Raw genomic sequence first — 16,188 nt, 5'->3', positions numbered from 1 at the left:
CTGGGTGGGTTTATCTGGTGAACAGCTGGCTCTACACAACCAATGGGGTGGGTGGGTTTATCTGGTGAACAGCTGGCTCTACACAACCAATGGGGTGGGTGGGTTTATCTGGTGAACAGCTGGCTCTACACAACCAATGGGGTGGGTGGGTTTATCTGGTGAACAGCTGGCTCTACACAACCAATGGGGTGGGTGGGTTTATCTGGTGAACAGCTGGCTCTACACAACCAATGGGGTGGGTGGGTTTATCTGGTGAACAGCTGGCTCTACACAACCAATGGGGTGGGTGGGTTTATCTGGTGAACAGCTGGCTCTACACAACCAATGGGGTGGGTGGGTTTATCTGGTGAACAGCTGGCTCTACACAACAGTTGGTGGGGGGCTCGACCAATGGGGTGGGTGGGTTTATCAAACCAATGGGGTGGGTGGGTTTATCTGGTGAACAGCTGGAACAGTTGGTGGAGCTGGCTCTACACAACCAATGGGGTGGGTGGGTTTATCTGGTGAACAGCTGGAACAAGTTGGTTTATCTGGGAACAGCTGGCACAACCTGGGACGGTTTATCGGAACAGTCTACACAACCAATGGGGTGGGTGGGTTTATCTGGTGAACAGCTGACTGACGGCCGGAACAGTTGGTGGAGGGGCCGACCTGACGGCCTGAACAGTTGGTGGAGGGGCCGACCTGACGGCCTGAACAGTTGGTGGAGGGGCCGACCTGACGGCCGGAACAGTTGGTGGAGGGGCCGACCTGACGGCCGGAACAGTTGGTGGAGGGGCCGACCTGACGGCCTGAACAGTTGGTGGAGGGGCCGACCTGACGGCCGGAACAGTTGGTGTCCCTCTGACGCTAAACAGACAAGAGTATCGTGAGAACACGTGTCCCGCTGTAGAGAGATTTAAGGAAATCCCTAGCTAATCCTGCTGCTCTCTGGGCCTGTAGAGGGGCGGGGGGTTTATGAAGTGTGTGTGTGTCGTGTTTTCCGTCAGGGAGGCGTACTGTATATTTCGGGGGACATGTTGTGGTTACTAGTTGGTGTCCCTGACGTCTGTCTGGTCAGTGCTCTCTGGGTCTGTAGAGTGGGGATGGTTGTGGTTACTAGTTGGTGTCCCTGACGCCTGTCTGGTCAGTGCTCTCTGGGTCTGTAGAGTGGGGATGGTTGTGGTTACTAGTTCGTGTCCCTGACGTCTGTCTGGTCAGTGCTCTCTGGGTCTGTAGAGTGGGGGGTGTTGTGGTCAGTGCTCTCTGGGTCTGTAGAGTGGGTGGGGGTGTTGTGGTCAGTGCTCTCTGGGTCTGTAGAGTGGGGGTGTTGTGGTCAGGTGCTCTCTGGGTCTGTAGAGTGGGGGGTGTTGTGGTCAGTGCTCTCTGGGTCTGGACTGGTTGAAGCTCCCAGATGAAGTCTTCCTGGCTCCAGAGGACTGTCCACTGGATAGTGTGCTGGAAGTCCATACGGCGGAAGAGCCGCAGGCAAGTATTTCTACACGTTGATGTAGGATGTGTGTGTGTGTGTGTTGTCAGAATGTGTGTGTGTGTGTGTGTGTGTGTTGTCACTGGATGTGTGTGTGTGTTGTCAGAATGTGTGTGTGTGTGTGAATGTTGTCCCAGATGTGTGTGTGTTGTCAGATGTGTGTGTGTGTGTTGTCAGTGTGTGTGTGTGTGTGTGTGTTGTCAGAATGTGAGTGTGTGTGTGTGTGTGTGTGTTGTCAGAATGTGTGTGTGTGTGTGTTGTCAGAATGTGTGTGTGTGTGTGTTGTCAGAATGTGTGTGTGTGTGTGTGTGTGTGTGTGTGTTGTCAGAATGTGTGTGTGTGTGTTGTCAGAATGTGTGTGTGTGTGTGTGTTGTCAGAATGTGAGTGTGTGTGTGTGTGTGTGTTGTCAGAATGTGAGTGTGTGTGTGTGTGTTGTGTGTGTGTGTGTGTTGTCAGAATGTGTGTGTGTGTGTGTTGTCAGAATGTGTGTGTGTGTGTGTTGTCAGAATGTGTGTGTGTGTGTGTGTGTGTGTGTGTTGTCAGAATGTGTGTGTGTGTGTGTGTGTGTGTGTTGTCAGAATGTGAGTGTGTGTTTCGGTTCTGTAAGCTTGTTGTTATTGGTCGTTTCCATGTGGAGGGTAGACCTATGTTTATTTGGTCAGCTGGTGTGTGTCTTTGTGTGTGTGTCTGTCTGTGTTTTGTGGAAGTGTGTTCCAGAGGAGAGGCACTTTTTGATGGAGGCTAGGTGTGTGTGGGTGTGTGTGTTTTTCTAACAAGAGTGATGACTGGGACCAGAATGTGTGTGTTTTATGCAGAATTTGTATTTTCATGTGACACAGAGAGTGTGTGTGTGTTTTCCTGAGTATAAAGTGTGTGATTTAGGTGCTTTGTCCAGAAGTATAAAGGGTGATTTAGGATCTGGGCTTTTGTGTGTGTTGTCAGAATGTGATTTAGGTGTGTGTGATTTGATCTGGGCTTTTCCTGAGTATGTGTCAGTATAAATGGATTTAGGATTGGGCTTTTCCAGAAGTATGTGTGTGGGTGGATTTCAGGATGTGTTGTCAGGTTTTGTGTGTGTTGTCAATGTGGTGTGGTTTAGGATCTGGGCTTTTCCCTGAGTATAAAGTGTGTGATTTCAGAATGTGGGTTTGTGTTGTCAGAATGTGGTGTAGGTCTGTGTTTTCAGAATAAAGTGGTGTGTTTCAGAATGTGGGTTTGTGTGTTGTCAGAATGTAGGTGTGTGCTTTTCAGAATGTAAAGTGTGTGTGTTTAGAATCTGGGTTTGTGTTGTCAGAAGGGTGGATTTAGGATCTGGGTTTTCCCTGAAGTGTAAAGTGTGTGGTTTCAGAATGTGGTTTCCCTGAGTATAAAGGTGTGTGGATTTAGGATGTGGTGTTTTGTTGTCAGAAGGGTGTTTAGTGTGTGTTGTCAGAGTGTAAAGGGTGTCAGAATTTAGGTGTGTGTTTTCAGAATAAAGGTGTGGATTTAGGATGTGGGGTTTTGTCAGAGTATAAAGTGTGTGGTGTTTCAGAATGTGGGCTGTTTGTGAGTCAGAATGTGTGTGGATTGTAGAATGTGAGTGTGTGTTTCAGAATGTAAAGGGTGTGTTTCAGAATGTGGGTGTGTGTGTGTATCAGAAAAGTGTGTGTGTGGTGTTTCAGGATCTGAGCTGTTTCCTGTGTGTCAAAGGGTGAGATTTAGGATCTGGGCTTTTCCAGAATGTGGTGTGTGTCAGATTTGGATGTGGGTTTTCAGAATGGGTGGATTTAGGTGTGTGTTTTCAGAGTATGTGTGGTGGTTTAGGATCTGGGTTTTGTGTTGTCAGAAAGGGTGGATTTAGGTCTGGGTTTTCAGTATGTGTGTGTGTGTTTCAGGATCTGGGTTTTGTGTGTATAAATGTGGATTTAGGATCTGGGTTTTCCCTGAGTATAAAGGGTGGATTTAGGTCTGGGTTTTCTGAGTATAAATGTGGATTTGATCTGGGCTTTTCCACTGAGTATAAAGGGTGGATTTGATCTGTTTTTGTGAGGGATGTGAGTGTGTGTGTTTCAGAATGTGATTTAGGATCTGGGTGTGTTATCAGAATGTGAGTGTTTGTTGTCTGGGCTTTTCCCTGAGTATAAAGTGGTGGATCTGGGCTTTTCCTGAGTATAAATGTGGTGTGATTTGATCTGGGCTTTTCCCTGAGTATAAAGGGTGGATTTAGGATCTGGGCTTTTCCTGAGTATAAAGGGTGGATTTAGGATCTGGGCTTTTCCTGAGTATAAAGGGTGGATTTAGGATCTGGGCTTTTCCTGAGTATAAAGGGTGGATTTAGGATCTGGGCTTTTCCTGAGTAGGGTAAAGGGTGGATTTAGGATCTGGGCTTTTCCTGAGTATAAAGGGTGGATTTAGGATCTGGGCTTTTCCTGAGTATAAAGGGTGGATTTAGGATCTGGGCTTTTCCTGAGTATAAAGGGTGGATTTAGGATCTGGGTTTTTCCTGAGTATAAAGAAGGATCTGGGCTTTTCCTGAGTATAAAGGGTGGATTTAGGATCTGGGCTTTTCCCTGAGTATAAAGGGTGGATTTAGGATCTGGGCTTTTCCTGAGTATAAAGGGTGGATTTAGGATCTGGGCTTTTCCTGAGTATAAAGGGATTTGGATCTGGGCTTTTTAGGATCTGGGCTTTTCCTGAGTATAAAGGGTGGATTTAGGATCTGGGCTTTTCCCTGAGTATAAAGGGTGGATTTAGGATCTGGGCTTTTCCCTGAGTATAAAGGGTGGATTTAGGATCTGGGCTTTTCCTGAGTATAAAGGGTGGATTTAGGATCTGGGCTTTTCCCTGAGTATAAAGGGTGGATTTAGGATCTGGGCTTTTCCTGAGTATAAAGGGTGGATTTAGGATCTGGGCTTTTCCCTGAGTATAAAGGGTGGATTTAGGATCTGGGCTTTTCCCTGAGTATAAAGGGTGGATTTAGGATCTGGGCTTTTCCTGAGTATAAAGGGTGGATTTAGGATCTGGGCTTTTCCTGAGTATAAAGGGTGGATTTAGGATCTGGGCTTTTCCTGAGTGTAAAGGGTGGATTTAGGATCTGGGCTTTTCCCTGAGTATAAAGGGTGGATTTAGGATCTGGGCTTTTCCTGAGTGTAAAGGGTGGATTTAGGATCTGGGCTTTTCCTGAGTATAAAGGGTGGATTTAGGATCTGGGCTTTTCCCTGAGTATAAAGGGTGGATTTAGGATCTGGGCCTATTCATTGGAAGGTGAATGAATGATGGACAATAGTTCTAATATCCACCTCCCTTTTAAAGGAATGTCTCGAGGTGTTTGATAAGTCTGTTGACTCTGCATCGCTGTCTGTGTACATCCATAGATGTACTTAGCTGTTCACTGTGATTATGGACAGAGTGCTGACTCACCCAATCTGTGGTCATGTCCCTGTGGTGTTAGCCCTGGGCAGCCCTAAGGTGTGGGGGGGGGGAGCTGTATTAGTGACCTGGGCTGCTGGCTAAGCCCCTCTTACAGTTGCCACCTTAACCAGTAACATCTGAAGGACAGGGTAAGGTGAGGGCGGCACCTGTCTGCCTGCCCGGACTGATGCGTTAGCCTAATATCAGATTATTCATCGTTTCTGTGTGGAGACTGGCGTTGAATGTTCAATGCTTTCTTTGGAAGTGGCTCAAGCTATAAAATCATTATTTATTTATGGAACCTTTATTAATTGGGCAAGTCAGTTAAGAACAAATTCTTATTTTCAATGACGGCCCTAGGAACAGTCTAGGAACTGCCTTGTTCAGGGGCAGAACGACAGAAGTTTACCTTGTCAGCTTGGGGGATTTGATCTTGCAACCTTTCGGTTACTGGCCCAATGCTCTAACCACTAGGCTACCTGCCTCCTCCTACAGTCTAACCACTAGGCTACCTGCCTCCTCCTACACTCTAACCACTAGGCTACCTGCCTCCTCCTACACTCTAACCACTAGGCTACCTGCCTCCTCCTACACTCTAACCACTAGGCTACCTGCCTCCTCCTACAGTCTAACCACTAGGCTACCTGCCGCCCCTACACTCTAACCACTAGGCTACCTGCCACCCCTACACTCTAACCACTAGGCTACCTGCCGCCCCAACACTCTAACCACTAGGCTACACTCTGCTACCTGCCGCCCTACACTCTAACCACTAGGCTACCTGCCTCCTCTACACTCTAACCACTAGGCTACCTGCCACCTCTACACTCTAACCACTAGGCTACCTGCCACCTCTACACTCTAACCACTAGGCTACCTGCCCTCCCTACACTCTAACCACTAGGCTACCTGCCGTCCCTACACTCTAACCACTAGGCTACCTGCCACCTCTACACTCTAACCACTAGGCTACCTGCCACTTCTACACTCTAACCACTAGGCTACCTGCCTCCTCTACACTCTAACCACTAGGCTACCTGCCTCTACACTCTAACTACACCTCTAACCACTAGGCTACCTGCCTAACCTCTACACTCTAACCACTAGGCTACCTGCCTCCTCTACACTCTAACCACTAGGCTAACCACTAGGCTAGGCTACCTGCCTCCTCTACACTCTAACCACCAGGCTACCTGCCTCCTCTACACTCTACTCTAACCACTAGGCTACCTGCCTCCCTACACTCTAACCACTAGGCTACCTACACTCTAACCACTAGGCTACCTGCCTCCTACACTCTAACCACTAGGCTACCTGCCGTCCCTACACTCTAACCACTAGGCTACCTGCCGTCCCTACACTCTAACCACTAGGCTACCTGCCGTCCCTACACTCTAACCACTAGGCTACCTGCCGTCCCTACACTCTAACCACTAGGCTACCTGCCGCCTCTACCCTCTAACCACTAGGCTACCCTGCCTCCTCTACACTCTAACCACTAGGCTACCTGCCGTCCCTACACTCTAACCACTAGGCTACCTGCCGTCCCTACACTCTAACCACTAGGCTACCTGCCTCCTCTACACTCTAACCACTAGGCTACCTGCCTCCTCTACCACTCCTCTAACCACTAGGCTACCTGCCTCCTCTACACTCTAACCACTAGGCTACCTGCCTCCTCTACACTCTAACCACTAGGCTAACCACTAACCACTAGGCTACCTGCCTCCTCTACACTCTAACCACTAGGCTACCTGCCGCCTCTACACTCTAACCACTAGGGCTAACCCTGCCGCCTCCTCTACACTCTAACCACTAGGCTACCTGCCGCCTCTACACTCTAACCACTAGGCTACCTGCCGCCTCTACACTCTAACCACTAGGCTACCTGCCGCCTCCTCTAACCACTACTACACACTAACCACTAGGCTACCTGCCGCCCCTACACTCTAACCACTAGGCTACCTGCCGCCTCTACCCTCTAACCACTAGGGTACCCTGCCTCCTCCACACTCTAACCACTAGGCTACCTGCCGTCCCTACACTCGAACCACTAGGCTACCTGCCGTCCCTACACTCTAACCACTAGGCTACCTGCCGCCTCTACACTCTAACCACTAGGCTACCTACCGCCTCTACCCTCTAACCACTAGGGTACCCTGCCTCCTCTACACTCTAACCACTAGGCTACCTGCCGTCCCTACACTCTAACCACTAGGTACCTGCCTCCTCTACACTCTAACCACTAGGCTACCTGCCACCTCTACACTCTAACCACTAGGCTACCTGCCTCCTCTACACTCTAACCACTAGGCTACCTGCCACCTCTACACTCTAACCACTAGGCTACCTGCCACCTCTACACTCTAACCACTAGACTACCTGCCTCCTCTACACTCTAACCACTAGGCTACCTGCCTCCTCTACACTCTAACCACTAGGGTACCTGCCTCCTCTACACTCTAACCACTAGGCTACCTGCCTCCTCTACACTCTAACCACTAGGCTACCTGCCACCTCTACACTCTAACCACTAGGCTACCTGCCACCCCGAATAGAAAGCAATGTGTCTTGCTCTCTATCCTTTATGGAAGGGACACGCCATGAGTCACATGACATGTTGTAGACTAACCCCCCCCCCATATGAATATTGCCCTATCATTTTCCATGCATGTCCTTCTACCACACCTCCATTTGAGTCTCTGTGTCATCTCTCTAGTAATCCATCTTCTCTGTGGTGTTTTTAGGAAAATAACACTGGTGATGGTTGGACTTGACAACGCTGGGAAGACTGCTACAGTACGCGGGATCCAGGGAGGTGAGTGGGTCGTCTTGACTTGAATCACTCACTTCTATTCTACTCGATTATAAGATGTTTTTTTTGGGGGGGGCTCGTTCTCTTCGTCGCTGAGTGTGTGTGTGTGTTGTGTTCCATCACAGAGAGCCCAGAGGACGTGGCCCCTACGGTAGGGTTCTCCAAGGTGGATCTGAAGCAGGGGAAGTTTGAGGTCACCATCTTTGACCTGGGCGGAGGGAAGAGGATCAGGTCTTTATACTCCTTGTCTTTCTGACACTCACACCTGCACAGCCACAGTGGTGGCTGTGATATGTGGTCCCCCCCCTACTAAACGTATAGTTGAATGTACTTCCTGTGGTGGCTGTGATATGTGGTCCCCCCTACTAAACATATAGTTGAATGTACTTCCTGTGGTGGCTGTGATATGTGCCCCCCCCCCCCCTACTAAACGTATAGTTGAATGTACTTCCTGTGGTGGCTGTGATATGTGGTCCCCCTACTAAACATATAGTTGAATGTACTTCCTGTGGTGGCTGTGATATGTGGTCCCCCCTACTAAACGTATAGTTGAATGTACTTCCTGTGGTGGCTGTGATATGTGGTCCCCCCTACTAAACGTATAGTTGAATGTACTTCCTGTGGTGGCTGTGATATGTGGTTCCCCCCCCCCTACTAAACATATAGTTGAATATACTTCCTGTGGTGGCTGTGATATGTGGTCCCCCTACTAAATGTATAGTTGAATGTACTTCCTGTGGTGGCTGTGATATGTGGTCCCCCTACTAAACATATAGTTGAATATACTTCCTGTGGTGGCTGTGATATGTGGTCCCCCTACTAAACATATAGTTGAATGTACTTCCTGTGGTGGCTGTGATATGTGGTCCCCCCCCACTAAATGTATAGTTGAATGTACTTCCTGTGGTGGCTGTGATATGTGGTCCCCCTACTAAATGTATAGTTGAATGTACTTCCTGTGGTGGCTGTGATATGTGGTCCCCCCCTACTAAACATATAGTTGAATATACTTCCTGTGGTGGCTGTGATATGTGGTCCCCCTACTAAACGTATAGTTGAATATACTTCCTGTGGTGGCTGTGATATGTGGTCCCCCCCACTAAATGTATAGTTGAATGTACTTCCTGTGGTGGCTGTGATATGTGGTCCCCCCCCCCTACTAAATGTATAGTTGAATGTACTTCCTGTGGTGGCTCTGGATAAGAGTCTGCTAAATGACTCCAATGTGATCAGGGGCATCTGGAAGAACTACTACAGTGAGTCGTACGGGGTGGTGTTCGTGGTGGACTCCAGTGATGTTCAGAGGATCCAGGAGACCAGGGACACCATGGCTGAGGTCCTCCGACACCCTCGCATCTCTGGGAAACCTGTCCTAGTGTGAGTCACTCTGTCTGAGCTCTAAACCTGGCCTAGTGTGAGTTACTGTCTGAGCTCTAAACCTGGCCTAGTGTGAGTTACTGTCTGAGCTCTAAACCTGGCCTAGTGTGAGTTACTGTCTGAGCTCTAAACCTGGCCTAGTGTGAGCTCTCTAAACCTGGCCTAGTGTGAACTGTCTGAGCTCTAAACCTGGCCTAGTGTGAGTTACTGTCTGAGCTCTAAACCTGGCCTAGTGTGAGTTACTATCTGAGCTCTAAACCTGGCCTAGTGTGAGTCACTGTCTGAGCTCTAAACCTGGCCTAGTGTGAGTTACTGTCTGAGCTCTAAACCTGGCCTAGTGTGAGTTACTGTCTGAGCTCTAAACCTGGCCTAGTGTGAGTTACTATCTGAGCTCTAAACCTGGCCTAGTGTGAGTCACTCTGTCTGAGCTTTAAACCTGTCTGCCTGCCTGCCTGCCTGTCTGTCTGCCCGTCTGTCTGCCCGTCCGTCTGCCCGTCCGTCTGTCCGTCTGTCCGTCTGTCCGTCTGCCCGTCCGTCTGTCCGTCTGTCCGTCTGTCCGTCTGTCCGTCTGTCCGTCCGTCTGTCTGTCTGTCTGTCTGTCTGTCTTTAAAGTAGCGTGTTATATTCTGCCCAACACATTGTGGGGCGGCAGGGTAGCCTAGTGGTTAGAGCGTTGGACTAGGAACCGGAAGGTTGCAAGTTCAAACCCCCGAGCTGACAAGGTACAAATCTGTCTTTCTGCCCCTGAACAGGCAGTTAACCCACTGTTCCTAGGCCGTCATTGAAAATAAGAATTTGTTCTTAACTGACTTGCCTGGTTAAATAAAGGTTAAATAAAAAATAAAATAAATAAAATATTGAGAAAAGGGAATCCATGTCAACAGGAATCCAACTATATTTCCACTTCCCTGACTGGCTGCATTAGGTCATGAAGTGTCCTCCTCCCACACCATATGTTTCTGTCACACACACACACACACATCCTCATCCTCCTGGAGAACTCAACTTCATTTCTATTTAAAAAAAATATATATTTCCCCTTACCGGAACCACTAACCTCGTACCCTAATTCTAAGCCTAATTGTAACCCTGAATCTCTAAGCTTAAAATAGCCTCTGTCCTCATTGGGACGAGGGAGAATTTTCCTTGTTTTACTATCCTTGTAGTGGGCTTTCTGAGATTGTAGATCCCCACATAGAAGAACCAACACACACACACACCACCTGCTGTCTGACACCTGTTTCTGACATATCCCTGTCGGCTCCACAGATTGGCTAACAAGCAGGATCGGGACGGGGCATTGGCTGAGGCAGACATCATTGAGAACCTGTCATTGGAGAAGCTAGTGAACGAGAACAAGTGTCTCTGTCAGATCGTGAGTGATGCTGTGGTTTATCTTTCAATAATTCACCTGCAGTACTGTGGCTATGAGACTGTACCTTGTTATACTGCAGTACTGTGGCTATGAGGCTGTACCTTGTTATACTGCAGTACTGTGGCTATGAGACTGTACCTTGTTATACTGCAGTACTGTGGCTATGAGACTGTACCTTGTTATACTGCAGTACTGTGGCTATGAGGCTGTACCTTGTTATACTGCAGTACTGTGGCTATGAGGCTGTACCTTGTTATACTGCAGTACTGTGGCTATGAGGCTGTACCTTGTTATACTGCAGTACTGTGGCTATGAGGCTGTACCTTGTTATACTGCAGTACTGTGGCTATGAGGCTGTACCTTGTTATACTGCAGTACTGTGGCTATGAGGCTGTACCTTGTTATACTGCAGTACTGTGGCTATGAGGCTGTACCTTGTTATACTGCAGTACTGTGGCTATGAGGCTGTACCTTGTTATACTGCAGTACTGTGGCTATGAGGCTGTACCTTGTTATACTGCAGTACTGTGGCTTGTTATACTGCAGTACTGTGGCTATGAGGCTGTACCTTGTTATACTGCAGTACTGTGGCTATGAGGCTGTACCTTGTTATACTGCAGTACTGTGGCTATGAGGCTGTACCTTGTTATACTGCAGTACTGTGGCTATGAGGCTGTACCTTGTTATACTGCAGTACTGTGGCTTGCTTACCTTGTTATACTGCAGTACTGTGGCTATGAGGCTGTACCTTGTTATACTGCAGTACTGTGGCTATGAGGCTGTACCTTGTTATACTGCAGTACTGTGGCTATGAGGCTGTACCTTGTTATACTGCAGTACTGTGGTACCTTGTTATACTGCAGTACTGTGGCTAGAGGCTGTACCTTGTTATACTGCAGTACTGTGGCTATGAGGCTGTACCTTGTTATACTGCAGTACTGTGGCTATGAGGCTGTACCTTGTTATACTGCAGTACTGTGGCTATGAGGCTGTACCTTGTTATACTGCAGTACTGTGCTACTGTACCTTGTTATACTGCAGTACTGTGGCTATGAGGCTGTACCTTGTTATACTGCAGTACTGTGGCTATGAGGCTGTACCTTGTTATACTGCAGTACTGTGGCTATGAGGCTGTACCTTGTTATACTGCAGTACTGTGGCTATGAGGCTGTACCTTGTTATACTGCAGTACTGTGGCTATGAGGCTGTACCTTGTTATACTGCAGTACTGTGGCTATGAGGCTGTACCTTGTTATACTGCAGTACTGTGGCTATGAGGCTGTACCTTGTTATACTGCAGTACTGTGGCTATGAGGCTGTACCTTGTTATACTGCAGTACTGAGGCTGTACCTTGTTATACTGCAGTACTGTGGCTATGAGGCTGTACCTTGTTATACTGCAGTACTGTGGCTATACTGTACCTTGTTATACTGCAGTACTGTGGCTATGAGGCTGTACCTTGTTATACTGCAGTACTGTGGCTATGAGGCTGTACCTTGTTATACTGCAGTACTGTGGCTATGAGGCTGTACCTTGTTATACTGCAGTACTGTGGCTATGAGGCTGTACCTTGTTATACTGCAGTACTGTGGCTATGAGACTGTACCTTGTTATACTGCAGTACTGTGGCTATGAGGCTGTACCTTGTTATACTGCAGTACTGTGGCTATGAGGCTGTACCTTGTTATACTGCAGTACTGTGGCTATGAGACTGTACCTTGTTATACTGCAGTACTGTGGCTATGAGGCTGTACCTTGTTATACTGCAGTACTGTGAGACTGGCTATGAGGCTGTACCTTGTTATACTGCAGTACTGTGGCTATGAGGCTGTACCTTGTTATACTGCAGTACTGTGGCTATGAGACTGTACCTTATTGCAGCTGGTCAGGATTGTGTGTTCTCCATACATTCTATTAGCAAAGAGTTCCTCCTGGTTTCAACTGACCTTGTTATTGTTCTCTCTCTTGGGAGAATAGCTGTCTATAAAATAAATGAGTTAAGAAATCAAATGTTGTGTGACCTGTAAATCCTCTCTGTCTCTCTACCCGTCTGACTTCCTGTGTGTTGTCAGGAGCCGTGTTCTGCTGTTCTGGGCTACGGTAAGAAGGGGGACAAGTCCATCAGGAACGGACTCAACTGGCTGCTGAACAACATCGCTAAAGACTACGAAGCCATCTCTGAACGCGTCCGAAAGGACACGGCCGAACAGAGGGCTCAGGAGGAACAGGAGAAGAGAGAGAGACAGGAGAGAGTACGGAGGATACGGGAGGAGAGGTGAGGAGGAGGAGTCTGAGGAGGGAGGAGGAGAGGGAGGAGGGAGAGAGGAGGAGGGGGAGGGAGGGGGAGAGAGGAGGAGGGGGAGGAGAGGAGGAGGAGGAGGAGGAGGAGGAGGGAGGAGGTGAGGGGAGGAGGGAACTGAGGAGGAGAGGAGAGGAGGAGGGGAGAAGAGCTGAGGGGAGGAAGGAGAGGGAGGAGGGAGGAGAGGTGAGGAGAGATGAGGAGGAGGAGGAGGAGAGAGGAGGAGGAGGAGGTGAGGAGGAGGAGGAGGAGGAGAGAGAGGAGGAGGAGGAGGAGAGGAGGAGGAGGGGAGGAGGAGGAGGGAGAGGAGGAGGAGGAGAGAGGAGGAGGAGGAGAGGAGGAGGAGAGAGGAGGAGGAGGGAGAGGTGAGGAGGAGGAGGAGGAGGAGAGGGAGGAGGGAGGAGGGAGGAGGAGGGAGAGGAGGAGGAGGGAGGAGGAGAGAGGAGGAGGAGGAGAGAGGTGAGGAGGAGGAGAGAGGGAGGAGAGGAGGAGAGAGGAGGAGGAGGAGGAGGAGGGAGGAGGAGGGAGGAGAGGTGAGGAGGAGGGGAGAGAGGGAGGAGAGGAGGGAGGAGGAGGAGGAGGAGAGAGGAGGTGAGGAGGAGGAGGAGGAGGGAGGAGGAGGAGGAGGAGGAGGAGAGAGGGAGGAGGAGGAGGGAGGGAGGAGGAGAGGTGAGGGAGGAGGAGAGAGGAGGGAGGAGAGGTGAGGAGGAGGAGGAGGAGGGAGGAGGAGGAGGAGGAGGGAGGAGGAGGAGGAGAGGAGAGGTGAGGAGGAGGAGGAGAGGTGAGGAGGAGGAGGAGAGGGAGGAGGAGGAGGGAGAGAGGAGGAGGAGGGAGGGAGGAGGAGAGAGAGGGAGGAGGAGGAGAGAGGGAGGAGGGAGGAGGAGGAGGAGGAGGGGAGGAGGTGAGGAGGAGGAGGAGAGGAGGAGGAGGAGAGGGAGGAGGAGGGAGGGAGGAGGAGGAGGAGGAGGAGGAGGAGGAGAGGGAGGAGGAGGAGGGAGGAGGAGGAGGGAGGAGGAGGAGGAGAGAGGTGAGGAGGAGGGAGAGGAGGAGGGAGAGGGAGGGGAGGAGGAGGAGGAGAGGAGAGAGGAGGAGGAGAGGTGAGGAGGGAGGAGGAGGAGGAGGAGAGGAGAGGAGGGAGGAGGAGGAGGAGGAGGAGGGAGGGAGGAGGAGGAGGAGGAGGTGAGGGGAGGAGGAGGAGGAGGAGGAGGGAGGAGGAGGGAGGGAGGAGGAGGAGAGGAGAGGAGGGGAGAGGAGGAGGAGGAGAGAGGAGGGGGAGGAGGAGGAGAGGTGGAGGGAGGAGGAGAGGAGAGGAGGAGGAGGGAGGAGTGGAGTGAGGAGGAGGAGGTGAGGAGGAGGAGAGGAGGAGGAGGTTGAGAGGAGGAGGAGGAGAGGAGGAGGAGGAGGAGGAGGAGGAGAGGAGGAGGAGGAGAGAGGAGAGGAGGGGAGTGAGAGGGAGGAGGAGGAGGAGGAGGAGGGGAGAGGTGGACCTAGAGGTGACAGGGGAATACAGAGAGAGGAGAGATATCAGACCTTAGTGAGAGGGAGGAGGAGTAGACAATAGGGGAGAGATATCACACCTTAGTGACAGGGACAATACAGTAGACAATAGGAGAGATATCACACCTTAGTGACAGGGACAATACAGTAGACAATAGGAGAGATATCACACCTTAGTGACAGGGACAATACAGTAGACAATAGGAGAGATATCACACCTTAGTGACAGGGACAATACAGTAGACAATAGGAGAGATATCACACCTTAGTGACAGGGACAATACAGTAGACAATAGGAGAGATATCACACCTTAGTGACAGGGACAATACAGTAGACAATAGGAGAGATATCACACCTTAGTGACAGGGACAATACAGTAGACAATAGGAGAGATATCACACCTTAGTGACAGGGACAATACAGTAGACAATAGGAGAGATATCACACCTTAGTGACAGGGACAATACAGTAGACAATAGGAGAGATATCACACCTTAGTGACAGGGACAATACAGTAGACAATAGGAGAGATATCACACCTTAGTGACAGGGACAATACAGTAGACAATAGGAGAGATATCACACCTTAGTGACAGGGACAATACAGTAGACAATAGGAGAGATATCACACCTTAGTGACAGGGACAGGGACATAGGAGAGATATCACAGTAGTGACAGGGACAATACAGTAGACAATAGGAGAGATATCACACCTTAGTGACAGGGACAATACAGTAGACAATAGGAGAGATATCACACCTTAGTGACAGGGACAATAACAGCTGGTTAGGAGAGATATCACACCTTAGTGACAGGGACATTAACAGCTGGTTAGGAGAGATAGACTTAGTGAAGGGAACATTAACCAGCTGGAGGAGAGATATCACACCTTAGTGACAGGGACAATACAGTAGACAATAGGAGAGATATCACACCTTAGTGAAGGGAACATTAACCAGCTGGTTAGGAGAGATATCACACCTTAGTGACATTAACCAGCTGGTTAGGAGAGATATCACACCTTAGTGAAGGGAACATTAACCAGCTGGTTAGGAGAGATATCACACCTTTGTGACATTAACCAGCTAGTTAGGAGAGATATCACACCTTTGTGACATTAACCAGCTGGTTAGGAGAGATATCACACCTTAGTGAAGGGACATTAAGTGAAGACCAGCTGGTTAGGAGAGATATCACACCTTAGTGACATTAACCAGCTGGTTAGGAGAGATATCAGACCTTTGTGACATTAACCAGCTGGTTCGGAGAGATATCACACCTTTGTGACATTAACCAGCTGGTTAGGAGAGATATCACACCTTAGTGAAGGGAACATTAACCAGCTGGTTAGGAGAGACATCAGACCTTAGTGAAGGGAACATTAACCAGCTGGTTAGGAGAGATATCACACCTTAGTGACATTAATCAGCTGGTTAGGAGAGATATCAGACCTTAGTGAAGGGAACATTAACCAGCTGGTTAGGAGAGATATCACACCTTAGTGACATTAACCAGCTGGTTAGGAGAGATATCACACCTTAGTGACATTAACCAGCTGGTTAGGAGAGATATCACACCTTAGTGAAGGGAACATTAACCAGCTGGTTAGGAGAGATATCAGACCTTAGTGAAGGGAACATTAACCAGCTGAATTTTAGGCCGTCATTGTAAATAAGAATGAGTTATTAACTGACCTGCCTAGTTAACATTTGAGGTAAATAAAAAAGTCCTTTTGTTCCCCTGATCCCAGAGACCGTCAGGAGAAAGAGGAGGCGGAGAGGGAGGGTCGGACACTGCAGGAGGAGGAGGAGGAGACCGACGACGCCACCGTACACAGCCCCTTCCAGCCAATCGGCAACGTCATCAATGAGGTGTGGAATAACACTGGGCCAATCAGCATCAACTTTGTTGATTTGTTTGAAATGGCACTCTATTCCCTATGTAGTGCACTGGTTTTGACCAG

General features: G+C 49.3%; 2 protein-coding genes across 7 annotated transcripts in view; both read left to right on the top strand.

Annotated features, from left to right (window-relative positions):
- LOC112218996 (ryanodine receptor 1-like) overlaps positions 1 to 16,188 on the top strand; it is a gene marked incomplete in the record, with an annotated part of 309,682 nt that overhangs the window by 189,419 nt on the left and 104,075 nt on the right.
- Positions 1 to 16,188, top strand: part of arl13b (ADP-ribosylation factor-like 13b) — a 28,720-nt gene that overhangs the window by 3,921 nt on the left and 8,611 nt on the right. For 4 of the 6 annotated variants that reach the window (XM_042297748.1, XM_042297745.1, XM_042297747.1 and 1 more), the window contains exons 1-8: positions 612 to 1,199; positions 1,320 to 1,467; positions 7,607 to 7,677; positions 7,800 to 7,905; positions 8,908 to 9,051; positions 10,321 to 10,426; positions 12,500 to 12,702; positions 15,976 to 16,096. In XM_042297748.1, the coding sequence (XP_042153682.1) occupies positions 1,394 to 1,467; positions 7,607 to 7,677; positions 7,800 to 7,905; positions 8,908 to 9,051; positions 10,321 to 10,426; positions 12,500 to 12,702; positions 15,976 to 16,096 (825 nt within the window). In that variant the 5' untranslated portion in view covers positions 612 to 1,199; positions 1,320 to 1,393. Of the gene's footprint in view, positions 1 to 611; positions 1,200 to 1,319; positions 1,468 to 7,606; positions 7,678 to 7,799; positions 7,906 to 8,907; positions 9,052 to 10,320; positions 10,427 to 12,499; positions 12,703 to 15,975; positions 16,097 to 16,188 lie in introns of those variants that run through there. The other 2 variants (XM_042297742.1, XM_042297744.1) reach the window with 2 other exon arrangements.

The sequence above is a fragment of the Oncorhynchus tshawytscha genome, linkage group LG14 (genome assembly GCF_018296145.1).
Source record: "Oncorhynchus tshawytscha isolate Ot180627B linkage group LG14, Otsh_v2.0, whole genome shotgun sequence".
NCBI classification, from domain to species: Eukaryota; Metazoa; Chordata; class Actinopteri; order Salmoniformes; family Salmonidae; genus Oncorhynchus; species Oncorhynchus tshawytscha.
Note: the sequence above shows the minus strand (reverse complement) of the source record. Positions and strands in the feature narration are given on the sequence as shown.